We start from the raw sequence: 27066 nt of genomic DNA, 5'->3' as shown, positions 1-27066 counted from the left end.
GTATCATAACCATCAAACTTGCTAAGAGACTGGAACTTAATGATTCCAGCCACTGAAAACAAAGGATAATTTGGTAACATGACAGAGGTGCTAATTACTGCTACAATGGCAATCATATTATGATATACGTGTATCCAGTTAACACGCTGCACACCTGAAGCTTACACAATGCTACATGTCAAATACATTACAACATAACTGAAAAGATATGGTGCTTCCTCTATGACCCCCAGGATGCAGGCAAGGGATTGAAGGTCCTTCAGTGGCTGAATAGGAGAACAAAAGGCACAGGAACAGCCCTAGGAAAGTTCAGAACAGGGGCAAACAAGGGTGTAGAGTGTGTCCCCCCGCTGATCACCGATGCCTTCCCAAAATGGAGTCCCTCCAAACTCCTTAGACATTCCCAGATTCTGCTTTGGGGGTGACAAACCCAACAGAGTCATGGAGCAGACAGAGGGGTGGAACTGGAAGAAGGCATGGGATTATGTCAGGGCTGTGACCAGTGCCAGTCCTAGCCTGCTTCCTCTCAGATCTGCCCGTTCTTCTAATTCATAATGTAGGAGCGGTGGTCCCTGAAGACATATTTCCCAGACTCCCTGGCCAACTGGCTTCCAGCCAGATTCAGTTCAGGGAGGTACTGGAGGGAGACTGGCAGGTGGACGGAAAGGAGAATCCAGAGTATTCCCCCTGTCTGTCCATCTGCTTCATGCCGTGGCTGCACCTCTTCCGTCCTTCCGGTGCCCGCTGTGCCCTGCCCTTCCCTGGCTGGCATCTCCTAGCACACAGCTTCGACCAGGGCTCCATTCCCAGGAGGTGGCCCTGGCCCTGGGCTCTGGGGACACCATCTCCCGCCCTGGCTTCCCAGCCCCAGCCGCTACTGACCTCTGTGTTGCTTCACCACCCCCGTTCAGCTTGCTGGCAATCCTGACACCTTTTGAATTAACTTTCCCTGTACGAAATGCCCTCTGCTGAACTCCTGGGCTTCTGACTTTCTGGCTAGATCTTAACGGAAGCACTTTAGGACCTAGGATCCTGATACTGCGGGTGTCAGCCCCAAAGTTCCATGAGCCTTACCACAGAGTGGAGAGATCCAACTTCCAACTGGCAGCCTCTGGATCGCTTTGCCTGAAGACTGTTTTGGCGGCCTGAGCCTTTTCTGCTCACGTGCATGTTCAAAGCAGGCCAGAAGTGCAGGGGAATTCACACACACACACACCCCACTTGGAGCCTCCCTCAGTGGTGACTGGTGGAACTAGCGTACACCCAGCTTCTCACCCCTCAGGCAGTAGAACTGTGACGTGCATGTTCTAGGTCAGCTCCCAGAATTTCTCAGGGAAATGATGAGCCAGCTGCCCACACCGGTAACATGACTGACGACGTGCCCTTTGTTCTCAGCCTTCTCTTCTCCGTCACTGTCCCACTCCACTGCCGGGGTTTCCCCCTCCCGCATCAATTTTGCACGTGCATCACTGACTCAGGATCTGCATCTGAAGCAACCTAAAGTAAGGACCTTTTTTTCTTTTCTTCCTAGTTCCTTATTCTTCGTGAAAGTGAAGAAAGCAATGTCTATAAGAACATTGCGTCCACTGGGCGATGGGGCAGGTGCTGTGCAGACACCCTTGCTCGCCAGCGGGAGCCTGTCTGCCAGGCCTCAGTGGTTTACGGAGACGGAGGCCCTGCGATCTCATAGCTCAGGAGATCAGTGCTGAAAGGGCACAGTCTGGGAGCCTCTCCGTCCACAGAAGAGCCATCCCACCTGTTTTCTTTGAAAGCTCCTTTCTGGACACCATGTCAAAGACTCACACGGAGTCAGAACACCTTTTGACCCTGGAGGAATTTTTTAAACCAACACTTTGATTTTTCTGGCACATGAAGGGCAAGAGAGCAAAGGACGCTGACAGGCTCGTGTGTGCTTCAGTGAATTCTAGGGACATGAAATAATGACCTTGGCCCGGGCAGCAAAAGACAGATTTAATTTACGCGCTTCGGGCCGTATATGGAAAAATCATTTAGACGAAAAAAGAAAAGTCCAAACTGCGAGTCAATCGTGGCAAACATCACACATCCCAATGCTATGTGCTGGCCTCTGTGAGCCACTTGGCTCTTCCAACACTCCCCATCCTTGCACATATTTGGGCCTTGTGTTTTCCATGAGGGTCTGGTCTGAAACACCATGGTGACTTTGCCCAGCCTTAGCTCGGAGGCAGACCCGCTGCTCCGCCCGGCCCCCCACCGTCCCACTGCACTCTCGTTTCCCAGGCTGCCTGTCTGTCCCCAGCTTCTCCTCCATAACCCAGGCCTTGGGACTCTCCTTATTTGTAACGTCTTAATATAGACGCAGGCCAGCAGAAATGTACACACTGAGCACAGGAGAAGGTCTTATTTTAGCCGGGACTTCTGCTGCTGAGAATGGGCTGTCAGCTGAAGAGGGCCAGAGCCCCCGGGCCCCCGCCATCTGATGGCCTGGGCCACCTGCGAAGTGTCTCCTTGGAACGGATAATTCACAGGCTCCACAAAGGGAGATGTTTATGGGCACGTTCCACGCTCCTCTGGCATCCTTCTCTGTGAAGCCGGAGCCACCCGGAGACTGTAAGTCAAGCAAAGTCTTCTGGATAAGGAGTTGTCGGGTGTATTTTTAAATCTCATGGATTTTAAAGGATGTCCATAATCAGAACCGTCAGTCCCCTCCTAACACACACACACACACGTATACACACACAGGCAGAGAGAAAGAGAGAGAAATAGTCAAGAGATAGAGGGAGAAGATGCTGGGGCAGATCCCCTCCGAGGCCCACGAGAGGGGCGGGTGAGAAGCCCAGGAGCCAGTGTGCAAGGAGCTGGCCCACCCGCACTTCCTCTGCACACACTTTGCCACAGCGTTGCCCCCAAGTAAATTTCTGCTTCTTTGAAACTCTCTATGTATCTTTTTAAACTTCTCTGCCCTTGGCGTCTCCTTCACTCTTAAGCCTCTATGGACAGAAAGCTTTTACCCAGCAGGAGTCCCCAAACGTTTTCAGTTCCCTGTACCCTTAACAGCTCCGTCATGTTTACACAATTGCCCTCGGCTGCAAAAAAAAAAAAAAAAAAAAAAAAAAAAAGACTTAAAGGTTCCACTTAGGGAGGAGTTAAGTCCAAATAACTTAATAAGTATTCATGCCCAGATAGCCTAGTAGCCATTTAGGAAAAAATACACAGAAATTGAAAGAAAAACTGATCTTTTATTTCATTCTTCACCCTAATTCCTCACTAAAAGGATGTGTCCACTTGCAGGGCACGATCCGGCTCCTCCCTCCCGGGAATCCCTTCGGCCCTGACATTTGCATCCTCAGTTTCACAATAACTTTGTGCAGAAGCCGTGCTGCTGCCACAGGACACTTGGCTTCTCTAAGACGCGGCGATGCTGGTGGGCATGTCTTGCGTTTTAACGCTGACCCTGCTGGGGTAGCGGCTCCTGCAGTGTCTGACAGATGCCAAGTACTGCTGGACTGCCCTCAGAGGTGTTTAAAAACACCATGACTTTTGTGAGTTCCCTGTGGCACGCTGGGGTGCCCTGGGGGGGCAAAGTTTGGGAAACAGTCTTCCTCACTTAAGAAACTTCCTTGACATAATGAGACCATTTGTTCATGGCTCTCTCCTGAATGTGCGTGTGCGTGTGTGTGTGTGTGTGTGGGTGGGTGTGTAAAGAAACCCATAACCAAAGCAAACACAGGTTCATACAAGAATAAAAGTGCATAAGGAAAGGTCTGGAAAGATACAAGCCAAGCTGCTAACTGTAGCTCTCTCTAGGGGGACACTTAACACTGGGAGAGATGCAGTCCAGGGAGACTTGGGTTTTATCTGTAATGTGGGATTTGTCTTGAGAAGAATGTTCTCATGTATAATTTATATGGTGATAAGTAAAACCCCTGCGATGATAACGTACCCACACACCAACTTAGCCTTCAACCCCGCTTCTGCCAGTGCGAAATTCTGTGCAGAGGCTCCTTCTTAGGAAACCTCCATCCTTCCTCACTTCCTTCCACACTGATTCCCGGGGTGGCAGCCAGCGTCCCTGGGGGCTTCCCAGGGACTCTGCTTGCTCCACTCCCAGCTCGTTTGCTGCTGTGGCAGAGATGCCTCTGTCCCTTGGCCGGTCTGGAGCTGTTGCCCGGAGGCAACTGGCAAGGTCCACACGTCCCCGCCTGCCTGGGGCCGGACCCCCCCCCCCCCCCCCCGCAGTGAGGGAGAGGGAGGCCGAGCCCTGAAATTCCCAATTCAAGTCCTCAGCTCCTCCTAAGACGATGCCCCCATTTTGCAGTCAAACGGGTGACTCACCAGTCCCCGGCCACATCCACTTCTCTGCTCCTTAGTTCACTGACCCATTTCCCTGGATGAGGATGCCCCGGGGAGGGGTAGGGGGGAACCATGGGTGCGAAGGGGGGGCACTCCCTGAGAGATGGCAGAATGAGAGCTGGAGAGACAGACAGACAGAAACGGAGGAGCCAGAACTGGAAACAATGAATAAAAATTAATAATCAATAAACAAATCAATAAAATTAAATTACATTAATAAAAAAGGAAGTACATAAAATTGCTGGGGGCGGCCTTCGATAGCAGGTCTACTTTGTAAGCTGTGCTCCGCCCAGGGAGCTACACCGTACAGAGTGACCTGTTTCGCTGTCCCTCTTAGCAAACATGAGAAGTTCGGGGTAAGCGGCGTCAAGGGCAGGGTTTCAGAGCTGACCAGGCCTCGGTCAGTGCCTGCCCATCCAGGGGCTGGTCTGAGAGCCCCGGGCCCAGCTCCTCTGGCTGCCCTTTGGCCTCCTTCCCACCGGTTATTCCGTCAGCTCCCGAGGACTGTGGGTGAGGATGGAGACCCAAACCGGCCCCAAGGTGCAGAGCTCAGCCTTCACGCTGAGAGCCCACGGAACAGCAGAGAACGAACAGGAGGAGAGGCCGTGGGCTCTGATGCAAATCAACGTTTCCAGAAACAGGCCCAGGGTCCAGCTTTCCTGCAGCTCCTCGCTATGGGATGCTCCACCCAACAGAAAGTCCCTTTCTGTTCCCAGGGTTTCCCTTTGCCATCGAGGAACCTTCATCCCTAAGAAGAGTCTGAGAGAACTATGGAGAATCATTATTTCTTTTTTTTTTTTTTGACTCTCCAATGGTCATTAGGTTTCGAGTGCCACCAAAGGAGGGCCGCAGGGAACTCTGTTCCACAGGACATTCTGAAAAACGCCCCTCGGTCCCCCAGACGGGAACCCTGAGCCCTGCTCCCCAGCTGTGACAGCCCCCACCTTCCTCCTGCTGTCGTCCAGCCTCCCAGCAAAGGCCCTCAACGATGCATAATTTATTCCACATGTCCGTTTGGCATGTGTCGTAAATGTTTCAATACTTTAACTTTAGATGACTTTTGTTTGGAAATAACTGTCCCCAGGGTGGTGCGCTGAGCAGTAAGTTAACACCCGTCCATCCACGGGCCTCCTCTTGGTGACTGTTCCCCATAAAACGTTCATTAAATGCAGCATTGCAGGCGGCTCCAGGCCCGCCCTGGATAAGCGGCAAGTCCCGGGAGGTAAGCTCCTGGGACTAGTTCAGGGGGATTTCCTTTTACAGTCCCTTTAGTGACAGGTTTTGTAGAGGACGCTCTCAGGACCCACCAGTGTCATCTCCCAGCTTGTCACGTGCTCCCTGCTCCTTGACACAAAAATGCTGTTGCCCTCCCCACTGAAGCCTTCAGGTATCTGAGCCCACCTGTGTCACACACACACACACACACACACACACACACACACACACACACAGGACACCCACCCCACTCACATGAACGTCCTCAACAGCCTGGGACCGGTCAGAGTCCCTGACCATTCATGTGTCCCTTCCTCGTGCCAGTGGGCAGCATTCTTGTGCTTTCTGCCACATTTTTATCCTCCAACAGCCTCTCAGCTCCCCAGTGGGAGGACCTGGCGTAAGTGATCGATCAGTGGCTAGCAGGTCCCAAAGTGATGCTGACTCATGACTGGACCTTTGTGCCAGTCCTTTGCCACTGCCCCCTGGAGCTCCGCCCCGCTGTTCCTTTCCTCTGCCAGGTGCTGAAGCCTAAAAACCGGATTTCCCAGAGTGCTTCATCAACTGACTTGTGGTTAGATTTGGCCAACGGGGGGCACTGGCGTTCGACTCAAAGGCAGGAGGCGGAAATTCAGGGTGTTTCTCCTCCACCGCTCTACCTGCTTCAGACGGCATCTCCAGAAGGAGCTGCACCTCCGGCAGGGCACCGGCACCCACCGGGTTCTGGTGATACCACCTCGCTCCTGGTCCTTCCTAAGAGTGGGAGCGGCCCCCTCCTGCTGCTAAGCTTGACTTCGCCTCACCAGCCTGTCTGCCTTGATTTCCCCAATCCTAACAGCTTTATAATTAGTTCCTCAGATTCTTTTACCTCTTTTGAACTCTGGGGCAGGAGCTCTGTTTTCTGATGACATCCTCACTGGCACGAATTATATTAAAGGAAAGGAGTTATGTCTGGGATGAGAAGGGTCAGAGGGGTGAGAGGCAGAGATCAGGACCACCCCCCAATCCCACCAGCCACAGCACCTTGCCAGCTGTTGCCAACTCAGAGCTTTCTCATCTTGTATGGACAGAGAAAAATCTTGCCCTGGAGGGAAACTTGAGGAAAACTGCAAATCTGTCCAGGATAAACTATTCCAGAAAAGATTCCAACTAATCCAGGAGAAAAATAAATAAATAAGTGAAACCAGCCTATTCTCTTATTAGACGTTCCAGCTCCATATTCTTCCTCGGAAACACAATATATCTCTGTGTTTATCGTCCCCAAGGCTCCCTACTGTCTGTTGAACCTTTTGCTGGAAACTGAGCTAATTCTACTCACTGGTGTCCTTGGTGGAAATACAGCGTCAGCCCACCACAGTTTACACAAAACCACTAAAGAAAATGTAGGGTCGCTGGTTGTCTCGTACCCTTCTTTCCAACAAATACCACGTTCCTTCCTGCCTTTAGAATAAGGAAGAGAACCATCCCATGATTCTTCACAGGTGTCTGAGGATCTGTTGAGGGGCAAACGCTCTAAACGCAGAGAAGCATAGAGATCATGATCACTGTTCTTGAGTCAGGCCGTCTGGCCATATACAAGCACTGAGCAAGTTCCTTCTTTCTAGATAAATAAGCCTCAGTTTCCTCACATATAAAATTGGAATAATAATGGTTTTGAGACTTAAATGAAATAAAACCTGTAAAGACCCACACAGAGTGAGCACTCCATAAATATTACTTCTAACCTCACTATTTCACTAACCTCTCTGTGCCCACACCCTTGAAAATCATAACGGTAGATATTAAAATGGCCAAATTACCACCACCAATAAATAAGAGACTGCCTGTCCCCCGAAGTTATGGGCTAATGACCAACATGATTCTTTCACATCAGCAAAGAAAAGTACCGACTCTCAGAACTGCAGAGGCTACAATCCAATCTCCCCACGTGACAGCTGAAACGGGAGAGACCTGAGATGGGCTTGGCCACCCGGTGATATGACGTGAATTCTCCTTAGGGGAGCCTTACAGAGAGAGTTAAAGAGCGATAGGTCGCAGCTAGCTAACATCATAATTAATGGTGAAAGGCTAAGACCAAGAACAAGACAAAGAAGTCAATTCTCATCACTTCTATTCAACATTGTACAAGAGATTCTAGTCAGGGCACCTGGGAAGAAAAGGGGGAAGGGGCGGAGGATGGAGAGAGAGAGAGAGAAATGCAACCAGGCTGGGAAACGAAGAAGTGAAACTATCTCTCTTCAAGATGACGTGATCTTATAAATAGAAAAAACCCTAAAGAATCCACTAAAGACTACCAAAATTCATAAATGAGTCCAGCAAAGCTGTGGGATATAAAATCAACACACAAAAATCAACTATATTTCTATACACTAGCAATGAACAATCCAAAAGCGGAATTAAGAAAATTATATTTGCAATCCCACGGAAAAGAATAAAACAATTATGAGCAAATTTAACAAAAGATGTGCAAGACCTGTACTCTGAAACTATACAACATTTTTGAAAGAAATTAAAGAAGATCTAAAGAAATGGAAAGATATAACATGTTCATAGATTAGGAGACTTACCGCTGTTACGAAGGTGCTACTGCCTGAATTAATCTACAGACTCAGCTCAATCCCTATCAACAATTCCATCTTGCTTTGTTTGCAGAAATTGACAAGCTGGTCATAAAATTCATATGGAAATGCGAGACACCCAGAATTGTCAAAACAATTTTGGAAAAGAAGCACAAATTCAGTCACATTCCAATTTCAAAACTTACTACACAGGTGCAGTAATTAATCAAGACAATGTGGTATTGGCCAGACATATAGATTAATGGAATAGAATTGAGTGCCCAGAAATGAACTCTTACATTTATGGTGAATTGATTTTTGATGAGGCTGACAAGATAATTCAGTGGAGAAAATAATCTTTTCAACAAATGGGGCTGGAAAAACTAAATATTCAGACAAAAGATGAATTTGGACCTCTTACTTATATCATACACAAAAGTTAACTCAAAATGGATCATAGACCTAAATGTAAGAGCTAACATTGTAAAATTCTTAGAAGAAACCCTGACAGTATATCTCTATGACACTGGATTAAGCAGTGGTTTCTTAGATATGACACAAAAGCACAAATGACAACAGGAAAAACAGATAAATTGAACTACATCAAAAAACTTTTGTGGGGGCTTCCCTGGTGGCGCAGTGGTTGGGAGTCCGCCTGCCGATGCAGGGGACACGGGTTCGTGCCCCGGTCTGGGAAGATCCCACATGCCGCGGAGCGGCTGGGCCCGTGAGCCATGGCTGCTGAGCCTGCGCACCCGGAGCCTGTGCTCCGCAATGGGAGAGGCCACAACAGTGAGAGGCCCGCGTACCGCAAAAAAAAAAACCAAAAAAAACAACTTTTGTGCAGCAAACTGTATCATCAATTAAATTTTAAAAATCCACAGAATGGGAGAAAATATTTGTAAATCGTATTATCTGATAAGAGACTGGTGTTCAGATTATGTAAGTAACTCTTCATACAGTAATGAAAAGACAATTAACCCACCTTTAAACATGAGCAAAGGATTTGAATAGACATTTTTCCAAAGAAGCCATAAAATCTGCCAAGAAGCACGCGAAAGGATGTTCAACATCCTTTAGGGAAATGCTAATTCAAACCCCAATGAAATACCGCTGCACGCAACTAGAATGGATAAAATTAAAAAGACAGATAACAAGTGTTGGTGAGGATGTGGAGAAACTAAGAGCCCTCATGCAGTGCTGGTTGGCATGCAAAATGGTGAAGCCCCTTTGAAAAATATTACAGCAGTCCTTCAAAATGTTAAACACAGAGTTTTCCGTATGACCCAGTAATTCTACTCTTCTGTATATTTCCAAAAGATGTGAAAACGTACACGCACCCAAAACCTGGTACACAAATGTTCATAGCAGCATTGTTCATAATAGCCGAAAAGTGAAAGCCATCCAACTGTCCATCAACTGATGAATGTACAAATAAAACTGGGGGTATCCAAAATATGGAATATTATTTGGCAATAAAAAAGAATGAAGATCAGACAGAGCTACAACATGGATGAATCATGAAAACATTCTGCTAAGTGAAAGAGGAGAAATACGACATTTTGCATGATTTCATTTTCATGGAAGTCCAGAAGAGGCAAACCTATTGAAACAGAACGTATTAATAGATTACTTGCCTCCCAGGGTATAGAGTTTCTTTCTAAGATGATAAAAAATATTTTAAACTTAAATTGTGGGAATGACAGCACAAAACTGTGAATATACTAAAAACCATCGAATTGTATCATTTTAATGGGTGAATGTTATGGTCTGAGAATTAAATCACTTACAAAGAAGTTTTATAAAATGAACTTGATGGGCTTCCCTGGTGGCGCAGTGGTTGGGAGTCCGCCTGCCGATGCAGGGGACACGGGTTCGTGCCCCGGTCCGGGAAGATCCCACATGCCGCGGAGCGGCTGGGCCCGTGAGCCATGGCCGCTGAGCCCGCGCGTCCGGAGCCTGTGCTCCACAACGGGAGAGGCCATAACAGTGAGAGGCCCGCGTACCGCAAAAAACATTAAAAAATTAAAAAAATAAGTAAATAAAAAAAAATAACATGAACTTGATACCTTTAAAAGAAGTTTTTTGAGAAGCAATGGGCCTTGGGGATGAGGCGGAGCTGCGTATGACTGCTGGCTCCCCCACCACTAGCTATGTGGTCTTTGGTAATTTTCTCTACCATCTGGGCCTCGATAAATGGTAGCTTTTATCATTCAAGAGGAAGGAATATAAAGAGAGATGGGACATGAAGCCTCAGGGTTACAAAGAAGGCAGAACCAAAGTGAGCCTCTGGGATGAAGGAAGCACATCCAAGACTATCATCTAGACTTTGATTCTTGGTCCTTGTCTGTTTCCCAGAAGAATGTGTCTTTCCTAAATATCCCACCCTAGAGCCCTGTCTTGCCATGGGCGTTGACCTCAACCCTTGCAGTAGGCAAGAGAAGCATCCCTCCCATCAGACAGCAACATGTGCTCCTCCCTTCATCTCCCACCCTTGGCTAGACTTACAGCAAGAACAGAAGCATTTCCAGTATTAACAGAATGGAGGGAACACAAGAAGGACGCTGACAATCAAATTCCAGGCCATTTTTATCTCACGCTGCTCATTTGGGAAGGTCATTTTCCCCCCAGTGCCTATAAGGCGTTAGATGCTTTGAGCTTTACATTCTCAACAGTGTAATGAAAATAGATGTTGAATGCTAACACGTAAACATATGTACCATTCAGAATGCATTCAGATGTTTTTCAATTATTCATGGTCCCTGAAAGTTATCTGACCTATCATGCATATAATACATCCAAGCAGTGTTTATATCAGAACCGCAGCCTCAGTGTACGCAATTCCAGCTCCTCGGCATTCCCGTCTATGGAATGAAAATTAACTGAGGCAGCGGTCATTAAAAGTTACATGTGATTTCCATAAAATTATCCATCGTACATTGCCCTGGGGTGGAGAAAGAAGGTTGCATAGGATTGCCAAACCCGACAGGACACAATATGTTTGCTTTCTGATGAGGGTGATGGTGATGATTACTCTTTCCTAAGAATGAATTCATTTTTTTCCCCAAATAACTGGCGGTCTTGGACTTACTTTTTTCTAGGGAAATAATAACTTAGACAGCCACCCCCTTTCTCTTCTAAGTCCTGCTTTCTTAAAGGAAAAAAAAAAAAGACAGAAAGAAAGAAAGAGAGACAGCTAGTATTCTGGGCTTAAAAACACCACATTCTCCGTATTGGTGCTTGAATAAATTTGCATGTTAACATGAATGGCTCCAACTTAAAGAATGTAAAATTAAATGAAATTTTAATTCGAATCCAAGATGGAGAAAAGACACGTGTAAAAACAACAGATTGTCGATCTCGTTGAATTTTTTCAGGAACCAGATTAGGAAAGACATCAACACACACACACACACTGTTGGTTTCAAAAAAGGGTGGCACTCAGAGGAGACCGGCGGTGCCAAAGAGGAGCCCCCCACCTCACAGGCACTGCGAGTATTTACAGATCACAGCACAGACCCTGAAGCTCTGTTTCCATGTCTGAATGCCACCGTAAAACTCAGAAATACGACGCACGATCACCTCCGCACTTTGGAGGCCCAGCCAGAGAGAATGAAACGTGAGGGAGAGTGTACGAGCAGCTCAGGCACACACAGGCGTGGCCTCTGCCGGCCCTAAGGGCCACTTCTCGATGTATCCTTGCATAGCGGTTAGATGCCCAGACTGTCAGAGACTCACCTGGGTTGGAATCCCAGATCCACCCACCATTCACTGTCTGGGTGACCTCTGGCCAACGACTTAGGCTGCGGACATACCTTTCTTCATTAGTTTTCATTTACAGAAAAATTGCTGCAGCCTCATCAATTTATTTCGAGAGTAAAATGATACAACGCGCTGAGAACGGTGCCTGGCCCGCAGCAAGGACGGAATCAAGGTTCGCTGTCATTGCGCTGGTTGGTCTGGCGGTGGTTGCTACTGCTATTCGACGTGTAGGTGACAAGGGTCCAGAGGACCCAGGTCTGAAACGGTTTCTTTCTTTCCCGACCTGCTCTCCCATTTCATCCAGACATGACCACCCAGGAAGGAGAGAGAAATCAAGTCATGGGAGGGGCCTGTTCCCCACAACCTCTGCCCACGGGACACGGAGAGACGTCATGCTCTCTTTCCGTCCTGTCCCACCGCTGTCGGCCCTTCTCACAGCCCAGTCTCCATCCGCGAAGGCATTCCCAGTGAAATGACAGTAGGATCATAAGAAAAAAAAAAGGAAAGCAAGCACCAGGTGCCAGCGCCTTACCGCATCCTCAGTCCCACCGGTTCCCAGTTTCTGGACCAGAGACTTGTCGCTCTCCCTCAGCATCTTCTCCCGAACTTTGGTTTCATACTCAGGCCGGGGGTGCTCCTAAAAGCCAGAGTCACAGAGTGGTTAGTAAACAGGCGGAGGGCCACCCTGGCCCGCGGGGTATGGCCAGACACCACGAGGACAGGAAGTCAGGTCACGGGGTCAGATGCTATGGGACAAGGGCTGCCACACTACACACAACCACGAGGCGTCGAGACCAGGGACACACTGTGGCGGGAGAGGGGGACACACACCACTTGTTACCACACTGGAAACCAAACCTGAGCACGTTCCTGGGGGTGGCGCCAGGGTTGAGAAAGGAGAGACGAAGCATTAACGAGGAGCTGATACAAAAAGGAGCCCCGTGCTGCACACAGCAGTTTGCCCAAAGGCCCGGGGGCTACCTCTGGTCATCCCACCATCTATCCTCAGGCCTCCACTTTAAGTTGCAATGAGCCAAATCCCAGCTGGAGAAACAGATGTGCCCCCCCAGCCGGGAGTCAGGGCCAGGACCAAACGTCTTCCCTGCGCCATTCTTCTGCAAGCCAAAAACGGCCGCCAGTAAACATCACAGTTGAAGGTGCCCACAGGGAATCTTAAAACTCACTTGTCTGGACCTGTTTGCTATTCAGCCTTGGTGAGTAACTCACTGGCAAGCACGCTGATGTTCGGGAGACAGCGCAGGGACACGCAGCAATACAAACCTGGAGGGTGAGTCACCAGGCATGGGAACGAGTGCCTGGGTGATCAGAAAGACCACGGTCCCATCAGTGCAGATGCTGCGGCAGGAAGACGCGTGACTTACTTCAAAGAGAACTGAACAGTGTACACCCGGCCTCCTGCATCGTTTACCGAGAACTCCCAGGCGGGGATTCCGGGGCTGGCTCCCAGCGGACACAGAGAACACACATTCCCTCATCACTGCTCAGGCCTCAGAGATTCTGAAAGCCAACAAGCTGGACTCCTGACCTGTCTCTGGCTTTCCCGAGACATGCCATGATGCTGGAGAGGAGAAACTGTGCACGTGACTAATAAGAATAACCAGTACAGGGCTTCCGTGGTGGCGCAGCGGTTGAGAGTCCGCCTGCCGATGCAGGGGACGCAGGTTCGTGCCCCGGTCCGGGAAGATCCCACATGCCGCGGAGCAGCTGGGCCCGTGAGCCGTGGCCGCTGAGCCTGTGCGTCCGGAGCCTGTGCTCCGCAACGGGAGAGGCCACAACAGTGAGAGGCCCGCGTACCGCAAAAAAAAAAAAAAGACTAACCAGTATAACAGAGGAGGAGCCATTCCAGGGTTCTGCAGGCTCCCCATCATCACGCGGGCCCCACGGTGCGTCCCACCCTCGGAGGTGGGACCTGCTGTGACTGCTGAAACACGGCTGGCGGAGCCTGCCCCTCTCAAATACTCTAGAGTCTTACAGCTTACACGACACGCAGTTCTTGATTATGTCATCTTCCTTTATTGTTTCCTAGTTGTTTTGCACGTGGGAATCTTTTCATCCTAAGATAAGAATCCACTACCTGGTCTCCATTATTTTGTTTCTCGCAGCAATTAGCACCGTGGGGAGAACACAGAAATCTCTCAACGCTGGCGAAGTTCACTTCATTTTGTCTCTCCCCTTCACCCATCCTCCAACACAGCATTTCCTAATGTGTGTGCCAAGAGGGTTTTAGCTAAAAAAGGATTCCAGGGTCTAACAGACTGGAACATACCATACAATGTGTCACCTGAGAGTCACAAGGAGCCTAATAGAAGCTCTGAGAAGTTCTCCTGTAAAGACACGGGCTGAATCTTCTTCAACCCACCATGTCCCACAAAACTTCTTTCGCCTCCAACAATTAAATTAACCTCCTGCAGAAATACTTTGAGAAATGTGCTGTGGCCTCTGAAATTTGGTTGCGTTTCTTCTATGTTATTCCTATGGAAGATTTTAACTACAGAACTAAAGCCGGGCCTCTTTGTACCATCCTCTGGATTCTAAAGCCCTTGCGTCTATCCTGTCATCCTCAGCAAAGGAGCTGACGGGCCTTCCCTGCTGACTGTAAGATGCTCCTGACCGGCCCCTGACTTTCCGAAGACGTGACATCACGTGGAGGAGTGTCCTCACATCCCTCCGGTGGTGGCTGTGGCCCACTTCACTGCACTCTGGGCCCCAGCTCAGACCCTCCTCATCTGTTTAGAACAAGCTGAGAGCTCTTGGCACGCAGACAGGAGTCCGAGGCTCTCAAGGCAGAGTGTCAGGCTGCTCTGCTTTCCAAGCGAAGCACGTCAGACAAGGATCTCGCGCTCGCAGCCAAGAAGGTTGGGTGAGGTCACAGGATTCCTCAGAGGCAGGGACCTGGACAAACGAGCGCCTGGCCAGAGCAGAAGCTGGACCCCGTGAGGGCTGCTCCAATACACCTAGCCTTAAACACGGCCTCCCTGGATGGGGTCTGATGCCGAATCATCACCAATACATAACCCCTCCCGCCAAGACTCTGGGAAATATTTTGCAAAGCTACTTCCACCTAGGTGCTCCCCTCAGGAGCTGGCCTGAAAGAAGGCCCCAGGCCAGCTCAGGACCAGCCTTCGCTGATCAACAGAGGTAAACCCGGAGATGCAGTCAACAAATGTCTCCAAGAAAGAGTTACCAAAGCATGTACTGCGTTCCGAGCTCTTGGGAGCTCTTCTTCAGGCTCTGAGGCTACGAACAAGGAGCTTATCTCCAAGTGGAGGCAGGTGACAGTAAGCCAACAAAGCCACAAGTGAGAAAGCAGCAGGTGGGGATGAGAGCAACAGAAGGAATGTCAGGCTGGCTGCTTCAGAATGGGGACTGAGGGAAGGCCAGCCAGAGGAGGGTCACGTTCTGCTTGGGATGGAAAAGCTAAGAAAGGTCAGGGCAGGTGGAGGCTGGAGCCTTCCAGGTAGAGGGAGGAGCCGGTGCAAAGCTTGGAAGGAGCCCAGGAGAGAATGCAGGCCCGTGAGGCTGGGAGGTCTGGGAGGAGAAGCACGCCACCACGTGCTGGGGGGAGGCAAGGGATCTTGCGTCCTATGTGACAGGAAGCTATCAGGGCAGCTAAGCCTGACGTGGTAGACGGGGCGGGAGAGAGAGGGACGGGAGGATGTCTGCATCGAGACCACCCTCTCTTAGGGGTCCCAGGGACACGTGGGGCCTGAGTGCAGCAGGGAATCGGGCAAGAGAGGCCACTGAGCTCAAGGCCATCCCACCTCAGAGTGAAGACTCCTGAGGTCTGGCAGGCCTCCTTTGACGGCCTTCAAAGGGGTCTCTCGGGCCATCCCAGCCGGTTCCACAGGGAGGCCCCTGGGCCAGGGGCTGCTGCCCCGGGCGGTGGGCTCTCCAGCCCCCTTCTCCTCCTCCCTGCTTTGAGCCCCGCCCCTGCTGCTTTCCTTGGCGTCCCACGTGGTGCGCGCACCCCAGGCGGGAGAGACAGAGGGTGGGTGGCTCTGGTCTCTGTGTGAGTGAGCACCCTCCCCGCTACTCCCGAAGGGCTGCTTCCTAGCGAAGACCACAGGGTAGAAGCTGTCTGAGGGTTACAGACAGCTGGCCATGGCAGAATCCCTGAGACCTGGAGACAACATCTGGTTAAAACAGAAAAAAAGCTCTCATGATGACCTTCAAGGACCCCTGCAACCTCCTCCCCGAAGCCCAGGTGGTGTCTGCATCCTCTTGCTCCCCATTTGAATGTGGGTTAAATCTGCCCACAGCACTTCATTTAAGGCCTAGGGCAAGTCACAGATGCCTTCCAATCCCGCTCTCCCTGCCGTCCCATGAGCTGAGGAGATACAGTCGGGACCCTCCCTGGCCTAGCCACCAGCCTGCATTTGTTGCTCTGCCCCCACCAACTGCAGCCCAACCCCTGTTCCCTGCAGCCAACTAGACCTTCCAGGTATCCTGCGGCCTCTGAGCCACACCCTGAGCTTCCCTGGATCAAGGCTCCTGTCGGCTGTTTCCTCCTGTGGGTACCCATTCCTCCCTTTGCTGCTCATTAAAATTCAACCAGTCTTCAAAACCCTGATTTAAAAACAAAACAGTTTTTAGACCGGAAGGAACTCCTCTCAAACTCACCATTGTATTCTAATTATTCAGAGACCAGACAACCCCTTAGTTGAATGCAACCCTTTGGAGATGCTCAGAGCCCGCGCCTGAGGGAGCTCCATGTCCCAAACCAAAACCTGGCCCACAGTACGTGCCTGATGTGCACGTTCAGACTTAACTCAACTTAGAGCGTGCTTAACATCTGAGTCCAAAATCTAAACACATGGAAGGAAAGACACAGCTGCCCTCCCTCATCTCAACCACGCCTGGCCCTGGGCTTGCACACGGTGGGGGGCACATCCTCAATGCTGCAGAACTGACCCGCCCCCAGTAACCTCACACAGAGAGCCCGTCAGGACCAGCTCTTTGCGCCAGGGGTGAACCCAGGCTTGGCCAGGCCTCTCTCTCAGCCTGCGCAGGAGTTACTGAAATCACGCCCCTCCCAGGAAGTGGCCATGGCTCATCGGGTTAAGCAGGAAACCTGGCTCAGAAGCCAGAGTGGCTTAGCATCCCACTCCTGCCAGGGACTGAGACGTCAAGGGCACTGAGTCATAACGGATGCCTTTCTCTGTGTGAGTGTGTTTACACTTCCTCTTTCACAGGCAGACCTGCTGGCCTCCTCAGCGCTACTCAGAAGACACACTTAGCTTGTTTCTGTCCCCACACAGGCGTGGATGCCAGGCTGCTGCTTCTTCTCTTCCTCGAGACCTCCTAGGCCCTGCTGCAGGAGAGAAGGACCTGTGCGCCCACCACCTCCCCACACCCAGCCACAGCTCTCTCCCCTCTCTCTTTCTCCTCAGAATCAAATCGAACCAATAGGACAAAATCACCCACACAGTCCGACTTCCACAGCGCTTTCGACTGGAAGCACTACCTTGGCCATCTTTCCCCAAGAAATGCAATTGCCTTTATTGTTCTCTGTTGCTTATCTTCCCAACTAATGCGTATCGTCTCTGAAGTGAGAACTCATACGTAGATCCTCTCATTTGCCACGGAACCCTGATGCTGTGAGCCTCCGGGTATCTGCTTAACGCACAGGACTGGGATGGAGCGAATGTGTGAACTCAATCCATGGTCATGGAATGCCCACCTGCTCAAAGGCAAGCTGACGACTTGGAGCTTTAAGGAGAGCAGAGGATGTCACATCACAGAAAAGGGAGCCACACAGCCTTGAGAATAGGACTAAACTGGGGGTTTCACTAGCTTAGTCACAAAGCGTCAGGGTCACAAAGCCAGAGGTCCCGAGTCCAAGGAGAGGCACATCAGTGAATGAGGGAGAATACAGGAAAAGTCTGCTCCCCGCACAGCTGTCACATGCTCTCAGCCAGCCTACGCACATGGCACTCAGGCAACTGGGGGCACCTCCTGGTGCTCCGGACACTGTCCCCAGCATCTCACCGACACTGCCCAGGGCATCGGGAGCCCCATCTGATATTCACGTTTGCTGTTCAGGCAATGGCAGCGCACGGGAGAAGAGGACCGTGAGCAACCAGGCCCACGCTGGTCATCGTCAACTCGCCAACATCAAAGGGGGCCCTAGTTCTCAAAGGAGCCCCGAGGGAAGGTCAATTTGTTCCATCCTTTAAAATCATCTGTCCATACAACTAGACTCTGGAAGAACCTACCCTTTCCCTTAGCTCACGCTCCTGCTGCATACATGCTCTCCTGGCTGACAGGGTACTGGATCAGTGGTTCTTTCTTCCTCCATATGCATCAGGGCAACCGAGACCTAGCACCCATGCCTCCCCCTGACCCTCAGCAGGCTCACAGAAGCATCCAGACACGTCCGTGCTCTGGGTCGCGTTCTCTGGCTTCGCGCTCTCGAGCACCAACAGGACGGGAGGTGGAAGAACGCTGAGTTAAACCTCGAGGTCACCACAAGGCTTGCTTCTCATGCCATTTTTTCCCAGAGAGGGTCACAAGGACGTCTGGCTACCCATCAAGTCCAAAGTCTTACAGCTCAAGCGAAGAGAGAGGATTTCAACTCTTGGCCTCAGTGCCCATCAACCCTGGCTTGGCCCATGGAGCCAAGCTAGGAAAGGAGCCACAGCGAGACTCGGCAGGTGACTTGGCTGCCGTGATAGCAAATGTAAGCGGTTATTTCACTCAAGACAATCTATTTCCAGGGGCAAAGCAAAGCAAAGACCCAAAGAGAACTCACTTCTTCCTCTTCTATGCCAGTCAGATCCCAGAAGTAGCCTAGTCGCATCTGTAATCTCTTCCAGTTTTCAAGAAACATGGTAGCTTAAAAAGAAAGGAAAAAATTCTGTTAATTCTGAGCACCCTCAGGGTTCCCCAAGGGAGGATAAACTTATAAATTTCAAATTTAGGGACTTTCTTTAAAGCATCGATTCCCTTCCCCAACCCCAACTTCTAGCTGGGACAACTCAAAATACTCCACATCCAGGAGAGCCCAAGAGATATATTTAAAGGGAGACACACACACACACACACACACACACACACACACCCTTTTCCCTATTTCTAGGTTATAAGAAAAGGGTAAACACGGATCTCAATAAATGAAGGAAGAACGGAAGGATAAAGGAAGTAAGAATGGAAGGGTTTGATGGTCTGTCGTCTTTTATGACAAACCTCGTCTTCCCTATACGTTCCCTCTTCCTGCACCTTCCTCAGCACTCTCACTTTTTTCTCCATCTTTCTGTCCCCACCACAACTTCCCTTCTCTGGGCCCAAATCACCTCGTTCTGAGGTTATGTAACATCTCCGAGTAGTTCTACGTGAGTCCAGGGTCTCAGTGTCCCCGCCCCCCATCCCGCATGCAGCTGGAAGACTCATCTCCCCAAAGTGCCATTCACTCATTCTTCCATTTGTTTAGCAAATGCTCGTTGAATGCCTACCGTCCCGACACATTGGTTAGCCTGCCTTCTCCAACCACAGCCCTTGAAGGGCAGCCCAACATGCTCCGGAAAGAACCAGCCCCCTCTGCTCCACAGGTATGGCTTCTTATGCCAGGATTGGACACCTGATCCAGAGCCCACTCATAGGCCAATCGGATTCTCTCTTTTGAAAACTGAAACTAAGAGACACAAAGAGAAGCAGAAATGGGACAAACCATGCAGCACGTGAAAGAAGGAGAGAGGTTTCTGATTCCTCCTTCCGCTCCAGCTGCCTAGGGGCCTGGCTATACTTAATTTCCTGCATCCACGAGCTTGCTTCCTACTTTCTTATCATCTCTTATTATTTAAGCAAGCTTGAACGAATTCCCTATCAAAAAACCCAAAAAAACAAAAAAACCAGACCTGAGGTACCTGCAATATACAATACAATGTTCTAGACATCGTGAGGAAGACTAGGCAAATCTGACGTGCATTTTGCTCTCAAGTTGTTTATTCTATGAGAAGAGATTTTACATAACTACAGTACAAGGTATGATGTGATCAGGGCCTTAAGAATGACGCAGATAAAAGGCTGTGGGCATGCGGGAGAGAGGGCGCCAGCTGCTGCAGCATCTGAGCTGAGTCTGGAAGAGCAATGGCATTTGGGCGGTGCAGAGAGGCAGCGAGAGGGGGAATCCCAACGCACACCCCCAAACTTACACTGGATCCCTATTGTCTAGATTCTTCCCTCTGGATACAGGGACCTTGGGTATCTGGCCCAGCCCATCTGTCCACATCTATTCGCACCGCTTGTCAACACACACCTCACACCTGCATTGCTGACGAGGGCATCGCCTTGCTGTCCTCTTCATCCCCAGCTTTTGCAAACTGTCCCCTCTCCCACGCTACCCTCCAGTGCTGTCCTCCTCCGTTCCTGACCAGCTCATCCTTTCCCAGGCGCCCGTTCCTCTGCACTCCTAACACCCTTAGATCTGGTGCCCTGGAAAAGGAGGGGGCGTGACAGTCCCTGAGGCCACCCCTACCTTTCTACACCACCCCTGGTAAGAGCCTGGGCGCCCCTCCACTACCTGCCGCACCGGACTGTCGGCTGCCATTCGGGTCTGCAGCGTAGTAACAGGACCGCAAACGCTTCTTCGGCTCGTACCTGCCTCTGTTCACCTGGGAACAGCACGGGGCTGAGCAAAACAGGCACCCACCTGCTGGCTGAACGTATGGTTACTTAAAGCTACATTTGTTTCACTTGGCGCTATGACAGCTACTAGCTACATTGTGGTACACGCATCTGTATCTCTTCTCCCTGGGATCTGAGGCCTTGTCGGGTGGGTACCCCACCTCCCGACCCTGGCCTTGGCCTGGGGATGGTCTCCAAACAAGGGGTACGCCCCTCCTTTTCCTGCGCTGTTCTCAGTGACTGAGGAGGGCTCTGCACACAGACCGAGGTCTCTGTGAAGGAGAGAAGTCAGACTGGGAACAGACGACAGGGCAACAGAGTCACTGAGGGGGAGTCATGGGGACACAGAGGACCGTCGCGACGACGGAGAGCAGCTCACAGCTCCTGGTGGGAATCATGGCTAGGCACCACTCGGAGTGCTCTGCATACACGTCCCACTGACGGTCACGAGAACACTAGGGTGCAGGTCTCACCTCACCCGCTTGAGAGATGAAGGCAGGGCTGCTCCCAGGTCGAGGACCACCCCTGCCCCACGTTACTCAGCACCTCGGCTAAGAGGACTGACTTCAGAGACACAGGGCTAGTCACGCTGGCTGGCACAGGAAGGGACTGGGACCCACGGTTAGGACTGTCTGACCCTGAAGTCACTGTCCTTAACCTCGTCCCTTTACTCCTCCCTTCCCTACTTTTCAATAGGGCTTCACCCTCATTCCAAAGTTCCCTGGAGTTTGAAGCCAGAACCCCGGAGGAGCTGGGCCAGACTGCTCTGCTGGTCTCGGGTCCTGCTGACTCATCTCAGGGACCCCTGTTTCCGCCCCACCAGCAGCCCCATCGCTCTCTCTCCGTGGAGAATCACTTCTTCTCCCAGCTTTCTTCCTGGCAGGCTTGGGCCCTGGCCCAGGCCCACCCAGCACAGTACCACTGATCATAATAATCATGTAATGAGAGGCATTACCATTATTTTCTTTTTAACATCTTTATTGGAGTATAATTGCTTTACAATGGTGTGTTAGTTGCTGCTTTATAACAAAGTGAATCAGTTATACATATACATATGTTCCCGTATCTCCTCCCTCTTACGTCTCCCTCCCTCCCACCCTCCCTATCCCACCCCTCTAGGTGGTCACAAACCACCGAGCTGATCTCCCTGTGCTATGCGGCTGCTTCCCACTAGCTATCGATTTTACATCTGGTAGTGTATATATGCCCATGCCACTCTCTCACTTCGTCCCAGCTTATCCGTCCCCCTCCTCATATCCTCAAGTCCATTGTCTAGTAGGTCTGTGTCTTTATTCCCGTCTTACCCCTAGGTTCTTCATGACCTTCTTTTTTTATAGATTCCATATATCTGTGTTAGCATATGGTATTTGTTTTTCTCTTTCTGACTTACTTCACTCTGTATGACAGACTCTAGGTCCATCCACCCCACTACAAATAACTCAATTTTGTTTCTTTTTATGGCTGAGTAATATTCCACTGTATATATATGTGCCACATCTTCTCTATCCATTCATCTGTCGATGGACTCTTACGTTGCTTCCATGTCCTGGCTATTGTAAATAGAGCTGCAATGAACATTGTGGCACATGACTCTTTTTGCATTCTGGATTCCTCACGGTATATGCCCAGTAGTGGGATTGCTGGGTCATATGGTAGTTCTATTTTTACTTTTCTAAGGAACCTCCATACTGTTCTCCATAGTGGCTGTATCAATTTACATTCCCACCAACAGTGCAAGAGGGTTCCCTTTTCTCCACACCCTCTCCAGCATTTATTGTTTCTAGATTTTTTGATGATGGCCATTCTGACTGGTGAGAGATGATATCTCATTGTAGTTTTGATTTGCATTTCTCTAATGATTAGTGATGTTGAGCACTCTTTCATGTGTTTGTTGGCAATCTGTATATCTTCTTTGGAGAAATGTCTATTTAGGTCTTCTGCCCATTTTTGTATTGGGTTGTTTGTTTTTTTGATATTGAGCTGCATGAGCTGCTTGTAAATTTGGGAGATTAATCCTTTGCCAGTTGCTTCATTTGCAAATATTTTCTCCCATTCTGAGGGTTGTCTTTTGGTCTTGTTTATGGTTTCCTTTGCTGTGCAAAAGCTTTGAAGTTTCATTAGGTCCCATTTGTTTATTTTTGTTTTTATTTCCATTTCTCTAGGAGGTGGGTCAAAAAGGATCTTGCTATGATTTATGTCATAGAGTGTTCTGCCTATGTTTTCCTCTAAGAGTTTGATCGTTTCTGGCCTTACATTTAGGTCTTTAATCCATTTTGAGTTTATTTTTGTGTATGGTGTTAGGGAGTGTTCTAATTTCATACTTTTACATGTAGCTGTCCAGTTTTCCCAGCACCACTTATAGAAGAGGCTGTCTTTTCTCCACTGCATATATTCTTGCCTCCTTTATCAAAGATAAGGTGACCATATGTGCGTGGGTTTATCTCTGGGCTTTCTATCCTGTCCCATTGATCTATATTTCTGTTTTTGTACCAGTACCATACTATCTTGATTACTGTAGCTTTGTAGTATAGTCTGAAGTCACAGAGCCTGATTCCTCCAGCTCCGTTTTTCGTTCTCAAGATTGCTTTGGCTATTCGGGGTCTTTTGTGTTTCCATACAAATTGTGAAATTTTTTGTTCTAGTTCTGTGAAAACTGCCAGTGGTAGTTTGATAGGGATTGCATTGAATCTGTAGATCGCTTTGGGTAGTAGAGTCATTTTCACAATGTTGATTCTTCCAATCCAAGAACATGGTATATCTCTCCATCTATTTGTACCATCTTTAATTTCTTTCATCAGTGTCTTATAATTTTCTACATACAGGTCTTTTGTCTCCTTAGGTAGCTTTATTCCTAGATATTTTATTCTTTTTGTTGCAATGGTAAATGGGAGTGTTTTCTTAATTTCACTTTCAGATTTTTCATCATTAGTGTATAGGAATGCCAGAGATTTCTGTGCATTAATTTTATATCCTGCTACTTTACCAAATTCATTGATTAGCTCTAGTAGTTTTCTGGTAGCATCTTTAGGATTCTCTGTGTATAGTATCATGTCATCTGCAAACAGTGACAGCTTTACTTCTTCTTTTCCGATTTGGATTCCTTTTATTTCTTTTCCTTCTCTGATTGCTGTGGCTAAAACTTCCAAAACTATGTTGAATAATAGTGGTGAGAGTGGGCAACCTTGTCTTGTTCCTGATCTAAGTGGAAATGGTTTCAGTTTTTCACCATTGAAGGTGATGTTGGCTGTTGGTTTGTCATACATGGCCTTTATTATGTTGAGGAAAGTTCCCTCTATGCCTACTTTCCGCAGGGTTTTTATCATAAATGGGTGTTGAATTTTGCCAAAAGCTTTCTCTGCATCTATTGCGATGATCATATGGGTTTTTCCTTCAATTTGTTAATATGGTGTATCACACTGACTGATTTGCGTATATTGAAGAATCCTTGCATTCCTGGGATAAACCCCACTTGATCGCGGTATATGATCATTTTTAAGGTGCTGTTGGATTCTGTTTGCTAGTATTTTGTTGAGGATTTTTGCGTCTATGTTCATCAGTTATATTGGCTTGTAGTTTTCTTTTTTTGTGACATCTTTGTCTGGTTTTGGTATCAGGGTGATGGTGGCCTCGTAGAATGTGTTTGGGAGTGTTCCTCCCTCTGCTATATTTTGGAAGAGTTTGAGGAGGATAGGTGTTAGCTCTTTAAATGTTTGATAGAATTCGCCTGTGAAGCCATCTGGTCCTGGGCTTTTGTTTGTTGGAAGATTTTTAATCACAGTCTCAATTTCAGTGCTTGTGATTGGTCTGTTCATATTAAAAATAATAGTAAACATTTAACAAGAAACATTTACTATTATTTTTAATTGTAATTTGTAGGCAGCCATGCCTAGGGGATCTTGGCTGCTGTAACCAAATACACAATCGCATAAAGCACACAGCAAGGCCGTTAAAATAACAAAACCAACCCCTAAGCCACAAAGCGCTGACACAATCCCACCGCATTTGCTTTCCCTCCACTGCTGCTATGTGAGAGAAAGAGAGGGGAGCTGGGGGTGGTGAAACGGTCGTGAACCTCAGAAGGGGTGGGAGGTATCCATTCATCCATCGCGAGAGCAGGGAAGGTACAGCTGAAAACCAAGTTTCCCCACAACAAGGAAGCACACATCCCAGGAGAGGTCTTGAGGGATTGTGGACCAGAGTCAGTAAGCTTCAGCTGCTCAGTCACAGTAATATTTGCCAGACAGATTCATGGGAATGAGGGGTGCAGCATGTCAAAGCATGGGTGCGTCTTCTGCGCTCCGATCAGTTCACATGGATTTGGGGTGATTACAAGACACCGCCTTTCGAGAAGCAGGCACAGAGCCGCCTGGCACCGCGTGGGTCACACGCTGCAAATTCAGGTTGTTCTCCTGACCCTTCCTGTGAACAGTTCCAGAGCTACACGGCCACAAGTGCCCTTTCCTCCGACCCCCTGCCCCTATTCTGTGGGCTGACACTGCCCACATTCCTGGGCAGTGGTCATTCTCCCTGGGAAAACAGAGTCTCTGCTAAACACCTTCCTCGGTGGCCTGGTCACGTGGGAATCTTTCCAGCTCGGTTCTGTCTCCACCCACGTAGAGGTGCCCGCAGGAGACAGAGGCCACTGGGACCAGTTCTGGCAGCGGGGCTAGAACAGACCTCGCCTCTCTCCTGGTCACACTCCCGGGATGTGTGACTCACGGCCCCATCCTGGTGTGTCCTCCAGGCCCCCTGGAATCACGGATAAACCTAGCAGCTTCTGCAGCAGGACAGTGGCCCTGCCGGTCTGTAATCCAATGGGAAAGATGAGGGCCTGCACTGGATGGATGAGTGAAAGGCAGGCTGCTACTCCCAACAGGCTGAAACATATCCCCTTGGTCCCTTCCTTAATACCCGTGGCTGTGTCTTCTTAGAAATGTTCAGTGACCACGGGGTGGTTATCCCAGTTTGTAAGAATAGAAGTGTGTGTGTGTGTGTGTGCACGTGTGCATGCGTGTGCTTCTAGTCAGATAGCTGTGGCCCAGAGAAAGTTTATTACCCCAAGACTCTGGGGGGAAGGGAGGAGGAGGAAAATGAAGGAACTATTTGTTCCTTCCTTCAGAGATCCCTTGGGTGAGAATATTGAAAACATCCCTCTGGCATTAGGTAAAATCTCTGCAGTCTACACTCGCCTTGTCCCGGGAACTGCACTGAGTGTGGAGGCAAGAGACCAGGTCTGGGCCCACCTTTACCCCCAGCTAACTCCGTGACTGTGGCAGTCACCCCACCATTCTGAGTGTGACACCAAATGACATCTAGGACTTGCCATGTCTTAGGAGATGTACCTGGAGGTGCCTATGAGTGTGTGAGGGGTTTTCAAAGCATGCATGGATGGGTTCAATCTCCAAATAAATCCTACATGAGATTAATACCAGATTCACATTACTCTATCTCTTTAAAAAATATATTTATAAAGCCACGGAGGATATTCTTAGTTCTATTCACATGTATGAGTAAAGTAGAGAAATCTATTGTCCCTAAAATGCTTTTTAAGGTATAAGGACCAGGGCTTCCCTGGTGGCGCAGTGGTTGAGAGTCCGCCTGTCGATGCAGGGGACACGGGTTCGTGCTCCGGTCCGGGAAGATCCCACATGCCGCGGAGCGGCTGGGCCCGTGAGCCATGGCCGCTGAGCCTGCGCGTCCGGAGCCTGTGCTCCGCAACGGGAGAGGCCACAGCAGTGAGAGGCCCGCGTACCGCCAAAAACAAAACAAAACAAAACAAAACAAAAAAAAACCCCCAAATACTAAGGAAGTAAACCGAAGGATATGGGCTTTAGAGCTTGGTCACTGTACCCATTTAAAGGTACCCTCCCATAGAAGCAAGCCTCATGGTGACAACTTACCCCACAGAGCCATGAAGATGGAGAAGAAGACAGTGGCGGGGTTGTCAAACAGGTGGCTGGCCCGCGCCGTTCCACAGGCTGAGCTGAGGTTCCAGTAGTCACAGGACTTGTCACACAGGGGACACATGGTGAAGGCATTCTGTTGGTCACACATCTCTTTGCTGCAGAAGACAGAGGCTGCTGGGTCAGGGGGGCTCCAGCGGGACCCTTCCCAAGCCCATCACCACCAAAACAGCTCCCACTTCCGAATCCCTGGTTGAGCTTATCAACTCCAACAGCGAGGTATGTTAGAGAGTTGGAATTGGGTTCTTCCCTTCGGAAGTGTTATTCTTATATCTTGTCTTAAAAAATGAATGGGCTACCTTTGGAGATATGGAGCCCCCTGTCACTAAAAGTGGCCCAACAGAAAGTTAATGACCATCTATCAGAGATGCTGTTCATTGGACAATGCCACATAAAGTCCATTCAAAATGTGCTGTGTCTACGGGGCTGCTGGGGCGCATCAACAATTGTGAATAAATCACCCATCGGAGGTCAGATTCCATTGCTCTCATTCAAGCATGGGCTGTCTCATCAGTGAGTAAGGCTGGTCACACAGAGGAACAAACACGAGTGTGCAGCTGAACCAACACAATTCCTTCCTCTGGAAGGAGAAG

At 49.3% G+C, this 27066-nt stretch overlaps 1 protein-coding gene across 3 annotated transcripts in view; it reads right to left on the bottom strand.

The window, feature by feature from the left end:
* The window catches only part of ANO2 (anoctamin 2), a 333331-nt gene that overhangs the window by 141027 nt on the left and 165238 nt on the right, over positions 1 to 27066 (bottom strand). For all 3 annotated transcript variants that reach the window (XM_079936516.1, XM_079936518.1, XM_079936517.1), the window contains 3 exons: positions 26411 to 26571; positions 18640 to 18722; positions 12400 to 12504 (listed from right to left, as the gene is read on the bottom strand). In XM_079936516.1, coding sequence (XP_079792642.1) covers positions 12400 to 12504; positions 18640 to 18722; positions 26411 to 26571 — 349 coding nt within the window. The remainder of the gene's footprint in view (positions 1 to 12399; positions 12505 to 18639; positions 18723 to 26410; positions 26572 to 27066) is intronic.

Source organism: Stenella coeruleoalba (assembly GCF_951394435.1).
Source record: "Stenella coeruleoalba genome assembly, chromosome: 11".
In the NCBI taxonomy this organism is placed as follows: domain Eukaryota; kingdom Metazoa; phylum Chordata; class Mammalia; order Artiodactyla; family Delphinidae; genus Stenella; species Stenella coeruleoalba.
Note: the sequence above shows the minus strand (reverse complement) of the source record. Positions and strands in the feature narration are given on the sequence as shown.